This window comes from Blastocystis sp. subtype 4 (genome assembly GCF_000743755.1).
Source record: "Blastocystis sp. subtype 4 strain WR1 chromosome Unknown seqid_0120, whole genome shotgun sequence".
Classification (NCBI taxonomy): domain Eukaryota; class Bigyra; order Opalinata; family Blastocystidae; genus Blastocystis; species Blastocystis sp. subtype 4.
In genome coordinates this window covers 23,937-32,117 of record NW_014569427.1, presented here as the reverse complement: position 1 = coordinate 32,117, position 8,181 = coordinate 23,937, and the positions used below count along the sequence as shown (strand labels likewise).

At 37.8% G+C, this 8,181-nt stretch overlaps 2 protein-coding genes across 2 annotated transcripts; one reads left to right on the top strand and one right to left on the bottom strand.

Moving 5' to 3' along the window:
• Nucleotides 1-28: 28 nt before the first annotated feature.
• JH06_5308 (phosphatidylinositol kinase) lies at nt 29-2,676 on the top strand (the record flags this gene model as incomplete). Its single annotated transcript, XM_014672001.1, has 4 exons — nt 29-321; nt 352-1,552; nt 1,585-1,629; nt 1,660-2,676. 4 exons carry the CDS (start codon nt 29-31, stop codon nt 2,674-2,676), a joined length of 2,556 nt encoding a protein of 851 aa, XP_014527487.1.
• A 690-nt stretch (nt 2,677-3,366) lies between these two features.
• On the bottom strand, nt 3,367-4,687 carry JH06_4067 (dihydroorotase; the record flags this gene model as incomplete). Its single annotated transcript, XM_014671994.1, has 9 exons — nt 3,367-3,484; nt 3,517-3,632; nt 3,667-3,707; nt 3,736-3,909; nt 3,941-4,187; nt 4,218-4,362; nt 4,399-4,469; nt 4,504-4,588; nt 4,620-4,687. The coding sequence occupies 9 exons, from the start codon at nt 4,685-4,687 to the stop codon at nt 3,367-3,369; spliced, it is 1,065 nt and encodes a 354-aa protein (XP_014527480.1).
• Nucleotides 4,688-8,181: the final 3,494 nt, after the last annotated feature.

The window sequence follows — 8,181 nt, the reverse complement described above, 5'->3', positions numbered from 1 at the left end:
ATGATGAGTATGTGATGATTAGATTGAGATGCAGGAGTATGATGCTCTGGCTGCGATGTTGAATGAAACTCCCATTTCAGAGTTACGAAATGGAATGATTCTGGAGCGTTTTGGTAAACCTCAAGCTGCTGAGATGGCCTATTTGGAAGGACTGAGGAACCAAAGTGTGGTAGGAAGTCTAGATGCTCTAGAGATTCTGGAAGAGCGATGGAAGGAATGTGCGTATAATCTGAAGAAGTGGAAGCTCCTATTTGAATATGGAAAGATGAATCATGATATTTGGCTACTTCTTGACTGTTATGGGAAGTGCAATATTTGGGAGTATTTGTGTCATTGAGATGTAATGAATAGTCAATATCCAACATTATTCCAGAATAGTAGTCTGAGTGTTGAGAAGGATTTGCAGCGAATTCGTTCTCAACTCCTTCTCGACAAATTTTATATTATTCAGGCAATTCGACGTGGAGCCACTCGTTATCGAACCCGTTTAAGTGATCTCCTTCAAGAGAGCTATCGAATGCTTGGCTATCAGCCTCAGTCGCAACACGATGGTCTCTTTCACAATGCGTATCAGTACTACAACATCACTCTCTCTCAAGCCTTGATGAATCAATCAGCCTCGCTTGGTATCACTGATGAGGTAAATGGGATTCTCAAGCAGATGATGAGCTATATCATGAATCCTTGGGATCCCCTCTCTCTATGTGAAGACATTCTGATCTGGCGATATAATCTGTTAACAGAATTCATTCGTAAGATACCTGCTGAGGCTCCTCATGGAAATCTTACTCCATCACTTTGTTATGTGATGTTGGCTCGAGCTGCTCGCTATCAAGGTCTTCCTGATATCGCTCAGGAGTACTTGAACATGCTTCCTACAGACTCACCATCGTTACTCGAGAACTTAGATAAATGGAAGGAACGAGCCAACATCCTTCTGGATATGAATTGCTGTGATGCCTCTGTCTTTGCTGAATTGGAGCGTTTCCAACTGGATTCGTTGAAAGAGCCTCAGAAGTCTTCCATTCACTACATCAAGGGAGTGTTTTTCCAGAAGGAACAGAAGTTAGACGATGCGATAACTTGCTTCAATCGAGCTGTTCAGGTTGATCTCAAGAACACCAAAGCATGGGAAGCATGGGCTACGATTAGCTATTCACGATGGTGTGAACGGGGCGAAGTAGCAGAAGCCAAGCAGTGTGTGAACTGCTGTGCCAATTATCTGGCTGTGAATGTTGATGTGTACAAAGTGATGCCAAAACTGTTTCATATCATATTGACATGTCTTGATAATCAAGTGATCACTACACATGTTGCAACTGCTATCAAACGTATTCCTATCAATGTCTGGTTGGCCTTTATTCCATTTATTCTTTCATATCCAAAAGAAGCCCAGATTATTCTCTTCCAAAACGTTTTGAAGGATCTTATTGGGAAGTATCCTCAAGTCATGTTTTATCCACTTCATTCTCTCTGTCTGTTACAGGGTATGCCATGTGAGAGTACCTATGCTAAGCCGACCACTCTGTACTCTGGTACAATCGGAAATGTGGTAGGAGTCATTGGTGTATCAATGAATCGTAGAGTGAGAAATGTGTTCGTCCTCCTGATCGGATTGTGACTCTCTCTGTACCTGTATATTCTATAATTCATTCATAGACGCTACTCTTCTTCTATAATTCCTTACTCAATCGTCCTTCACTCACTCCATCTCAGCTCCTTCTCTTCTTGGATACATTGCATGCTACTCCTCATGATCCTTATCGAGAGCTCATAGCTTCAATTGATCAGATTCTTCGTTTCGCTTATTCTGAAGTCGCTGCTGGAGGATTACAAGCCTTATCCAATCCTGTGAGTGTTGATCTCCAGAGACGATTAGCAACACTGTGTTCTCTCTCCTTCAATCTGGATTCTGCTCTTCCATCCACATTTGCATTCCTCTCTCAATTTGCATCTGCCTTCAATCAGGATTTCAATCCATCTCTCTCTGAGGATAGCTCTCAAATCAATCCTTCCTTCCCACACTCACTCAATGAGCTACTTCAACGATTACTCTTATGGAAAGATCTTGCTCTTCAGCACGTTCAATCCATTACAAATGAAACGCTTTTTCCTCAACGCTTCCTTCCCTACATCGTCGAGGTCCCTGGTCTCCATATTGCCACTCACGATCAACACCAGAACTTCACAGCCATTCTCAACATTCACAGTTACCAGCCTAGTTTATATGTTGAATGTCATGGTTGTCGTCATGTGGAGATGATAGATGAGCAAGGTCATTCATTCCGTTTCTATTTGGAGCAGGTGAATAGTGTTGATAGTATAATTGAGGAGCGTACTTTGTATTTGCAAGTGTTTTTGGATATGCTTCTTGGATCTTCTCATGTTGTTCAGATGCGTCATTTCTCAGTAACGCTTCCAACATTTGTATCTCTTACTCCTACGCTTCGTTTGGTTCGAAGTAGTTCTCATGGTGTTGCATTAGAAGGAGTATACAGAGAAGTTGTTGGTAAGGATTATGATGAGAAGCAGCTTGAGTTTGCTCTTCGTGTATTTCACTTGAATCATAAGAATCAAGATATTCCATCAAATTTGAAGGATTGGTTATTAGATGATGATTGTGATAAGGTGTTATCCAGTATGTGTTCTTCTGATGTGTTGACTCGATTCTTGTAAGTGTGATGAAATGAGTATGATGATAGATTCAATCAATTTAATACCCTTTCTGATTTGTATGTGTTCCGAGGAGAATTTGCGAAGCAATATGGTTACAGTCAATTCATTCATCATTTTGTTGCGTAGTAATGTTTCATTCCTATGATGTGTTAGTTGTCCTAATGATTCTCCAAGTCAAATTGTGCTGAATCTTCATTCAGGAGCTGTAGTTACACGGAATCTGCATCCAAACTATGTGATTCAAGAGCATGCGTTACAGATCCTTGATAAGGCTGTGGTTCCATTACGATTAACACGAAATATCCAGAGTTTCTTGGGTGAATATTATGAAGAGGGGTCATTCAAGTTCTCTATAGAAGCATTGGCTCTAACATTCAAGAAGAATGAGGACTATGTGTTACCATATATGAAGGTACTAGAGAAGAAGAATCTGGATTTGGTTACACGAGGTCGAATGTTGATTGAGCGTGAATTGAGTGATTCCTTTAAGAACTGTTTGGATATGTTGATGAGACGAGGTTCACAGTATGCGCCATTGATTGAAGGGAAGATTGATTCTCGTGAATTGGTTGATAAAGAATTGCGTGAAGCAATGCGTAGAAGCAAAGACCTGTCATTATTAGTCCAAGCAAATCCATCATTCTGTGCTTGGTTCTAGTTCCTTTTAGGATAGATTATGTGATTTGTTTCTTAAAAAGGAATTCTGTAACAAACAGAGTAATTGGAATGATAACACTTCCATTTCAGTTTCTCTCCTGCTTTCAAAGGAACTACTACTGAATCACCAAACTCATAATTCATTGGAACACTATCATTCAATCTCTTTCTTCTCTTTCTTACCTCCATTCTTCTTCTCTCAATTCAACATATTCTTCATTTCGAGGTAAACCATAGAAGTCAGCTCCATTCTCTCTTAAACTCATCTTATCAATACACATTTTACGATGCAAATGCTTCTAATTTATCCAAACAACCAATTGATTCAAATACTTCAGCATATAGTTCCAAACTTATGAATTCACTGAAACAGCCTACTTCATATTCTACTTGTATTCATACCTGCACATCCCTTCTTACACTCTTTGTTTTCTCTTGCGTGAGGAGCTGAGTCTGTGCCAAGGAACAAACGATTGCATCCAGATTTCACTGCTTCTAATAGAGCTTGACGATGTTCTTCTCGTTTCAGAATCGGTAGACAGTAGAAATGAGGTTTCAGTCCTCCTACAAGCAGATCTACTTATCATTTGATTATTCTTTCTCTCACTATTGCGATTGTACATCAAATGTTGTGGTGTGATTGTTCCTCCAACATTTGGACCTCCATTTAGAACAAAGTCCACTCCTTGTTTTGTTGTGATGTGTTCCATAATAATCTTCAAATCTGGAAGATCTGCATGAAGTGGTTTCAGAGTTGATTCAACAAAAGCTGCTTCACGATCAAAGATGTCAATAGAAGGATCTGTTGCTTCACTATGAATACACAAAGGCATATGCAATTCAGCCATCTTACGCTACATATGAAGTGAAAGGATCAAGATAACCAAGACAGGATACACGTTATGAATATCTGTTACTCCTTTATCACTATTAGTTGTTGCTCCTGCAGGATAGTATTTACAGGCATATACAAGTCCACTTTCACGAGCTCTTTCAATCTCTTCAGGTGTTGTTCTATCTGTTAGATATCTACATAGGAATTAATTTATTCTATTTATATCTCACAATGTCATCAATAGCTGAAGATCACTTCCTGAAGGTAAGGAGGACTCAATTCGCTTTTTGTAAGCAATTGCCTGTATGATTATATTCAATTTCAATGAATTCTACCTTTTCAACGGTTGTGACTGGTTCAGGCATGATGTTTGGCATAACTAAGAATCGCTTGTAGATTGTTGATACTTGAGCCAATGAACTTCAATTCAATTCCATTTCTATTTTCTTACACCATACTGTTTCCATCACGTAAATGAACATGAAAGTCATCTGGACGACGAATACGGAGTGGAGACATTATATTGATAGAAGATAAAGAGAGAAAGTGAATAACAAACAACTAAAACGATTAAAAGAGAGAAGACAATCTAAATAATGCATCAGCTGAAGGATAGAAAGAGTATTCTAATTCATCCTTCAATTCAAAGACTGGTCTATTTGTTAATCCAATCCATGTTTATCTACAAATCGACTAGAGAAGGAATTTCCAATGGTTCTGTGAATACCTCTTCCTCCCAACTAAGTTCTTTTGGTTTCCTTACACTCTGACATTCCATGAATCCTTCTCGAATCAATTCTTCACAAAGAATCATCACTTCCATAGGAAGTATTCCATTCAAGATACTTGTTAATCGTTCCTATGAATGAATGTCTTAATCTTCTTTTACAAGTGTCACTCCAGGATTACTTACAACAGAATATGCCACTCGTTTCAGAATCAGTTGTTTGATAGTCTCTGATTGAACAAGAGGAGCTTGAGATTCCTTGGTTATGATTTGAGATGCAGAAGCTTGTCGAACGAAACACAGAGTAGCAGAAGGTATTACAAACTGATTATTGATTTGTACAGACCATGCTGGAACTGATACACGATGAACAAAGAAACATTCAGAAGGACTAAGAATGAGAAATCCTTTCAGAATTTACGTTATGAATCGATAGATCTTTGAGGATTGAAGAAGAATTTCAAGAAGTTTCTTTAGAGATTGAGAAGAGAGATCAGGGAAGAGTTGTTTGAGAGAAGAATACCGTTTCGCTATGATTGAAGTGAAGAATCATTCCTACGTTCTTTCTGGATTTCTTGTTCTATTATTCCTAACAAAGCAATTGTATTATCTTCTTCTGAAAGTGATTCTTCTTTATCTGTCTTCAAATACAACCATTGAGAAGGGATTGTATCACATACATCAATCTTCACTTCCCATCGATTTGTCTACTATTCAAATCTTCATCCTTCTCTTACTTCTGACTTATAGGATTCACTTTCATAATCAATTATAAAGTGACGTTCTCCTAATGCCATACGAGTCACAATCGTTATTAAGGAACCCAATCCATATCGACTCATCTCATCATTTGTTTCTTGTACCTCTTGTGAACTGGATTCTGTAGGAGATAGGAAATGAAGATACTTATTAGTGAGAATATCATTTTGGAAAGAATAGCATTTGAGTCCCTAGTTGTGATATCATTCAATCATTATCAACTCGAGCAATTAATCGTTCTCCTCGTTCAATCTGTTTCAATCCATTCAATCCTTGTATATTGAACCATCGAAATACTGTATAGTCTGGAGGCTAGATTTCAATCTCTCTCAGTATGTTTACATCACTCAGATAGTAAGTACTAATTGCTTTTCCAGCACTTCCTATCAATTGATACGTATTCCAGATATAATAGAAAGCATACTTCATTTCCTCTTCAGAAGCATTCTAATTCTGATTCTTCTATTCATTTCTTACATCAAAGATAGAACGTAACACTGAGATTGAAACACTATTCGCTTGTTTGTTTCCATACAAACGAAGAAGACATAAGAGTGTTTGTAGAACGAAAGCAACTCGAAGTCGAGTTTGTTCTGACATTGCTTCATTCCACAATTGCTGTTGTTGTGATAGAGGAAATGATTGAGAATGAGGCATGAAAGAGAGAGAAGGATAGAAAGAAGGATACAATGTGTCAATAACAACCTCTGAAATGAATATGAATAAGAAGACTCACCAAATGAATGACCATGAAGAGATAGAAAGACAGGAGAGGATAAGAGATGATGAGGGAAGAGATGATTGAAGAGAGAATGAGCTACTTCTGATGAGATTCGAGGAAGATTTGAATTCTGTGCTTCTTGAATAAGTCGATTGTAAATCTGTGAGAGAGATCGATAATTGATAGTTGTCTAGAATGAAGAAGAATATGAAAAGAGAATACGCTAGTGAATAATCGATAAGGAAGAGAAGAATCTGATAGACGAATTGTATCTGAGATTTCAGATCGACGCAAACTAAGAAGCTGATTATGAAATGAATGAATCTGTATTACAAGAAGAATTGTTGATCGAAGGAAGAGAAGAGTATTCTCAGAATTGGTTAAGATTCTACGAATGAGAATCTCTTTCATTTTCAACTCATTCACCCGATCTTCACATTCTATCGATTCATCATATTCATTCTCATTATTATCCCAAACACTTGCATTCTTGTTTACTCGATGTGTTATTGGTTCATATCGTTGTCGTTTCTTCTTTGGTTCTTCTTCATCCTTCTCTTCTTTTGGTCGTCGTACAGAAGCTCGTTGACCCAACAATCGAGACACATCACAGATGAATGGAACTTCCTCTCCTTCCGATTTCTTAAGTGTTTTGGTGAAAGTACGTAATAGACTTCGACTTCTCTGATAGAAGGAACTCAGTAACTACATATCAATAGATCTTTTCAGATGAACTGGATGAATTGTATTCAAACGGACTGCTGGACATGAATCTATACATTAAAGGCAGAGATATCTCTAACCACCCAAGTCATCAATCCATTGTTGAAAGTGAGATTGAGCTCGAGGAAGCATAGAGCAATCAATTCCAGGAGCATTTCCATCCTTTCTATTCTGATAATAACTATGAATTTTTACAATTCGATTTGATTATGAGCTGTTCCTATGAATGCACGCATCAAATTGGTCATCACTTCAGGTCGTTTTGTTTCAAATCTATCATTTATCTCTCTCTATTCTCCAACATGAATTCTGTCTCTTCTTTATCCTTTACATTCAACATTGGAGGTATTCGAAACTTATCAATAGATCCATTCCCTTCTATCTCTGATATGGAATCTGGATATATGATGCCCAGATCCTATCATTCAATAACCCCATCCTTCCTTACTACTAATGTATTCAGATCCTCTTGAAGATATCTTTCTGTGTCTTCTAGAGTTCCATACAAAGCCTGAATGACAGAATCTCCTATTCCAAGAAGCAATTCCTTTCGATTCAACACTTCATCCGATTCATCATTCACATTCATTTTGTTCTGAAGGAAAGTGATACACAACAGATACACTGCATAGATACGGACTACAGTAGGAGTAAGAGGAGAAGAACATTCTCTTAGAACTGCTTTGGCAGCTTCCTGTTTCATGTTTTCATAAGTCTTTGCTTTGAGATCAAAGAATCTATCAACAGCATTAGTAATCTGTATGTCAAAGATTCCGTTATCTTTACTTCAGGTTGTGTTTCATCTACTTCAGGTCGAGTGACTAGAGGAATCTTTATAAGATGAGATTCACTCGGTTTCTCAGGATTCACAGTTTGAATAGTGATTTGCTTCACAGATCCTTCCTTTTCTAACAAATTGATTGTTGATAACACAGACTTCCGATCAACCTTGACATCAGGAGATACATCTCTACATCTCAATATTTCTCATCAATCTGACTGAAAGGCTTGTTGGATATCTCGAACTAACAACACAGGATGGATCTTCATCTATTCAATCATATCTCCACTTTACTCCAACAA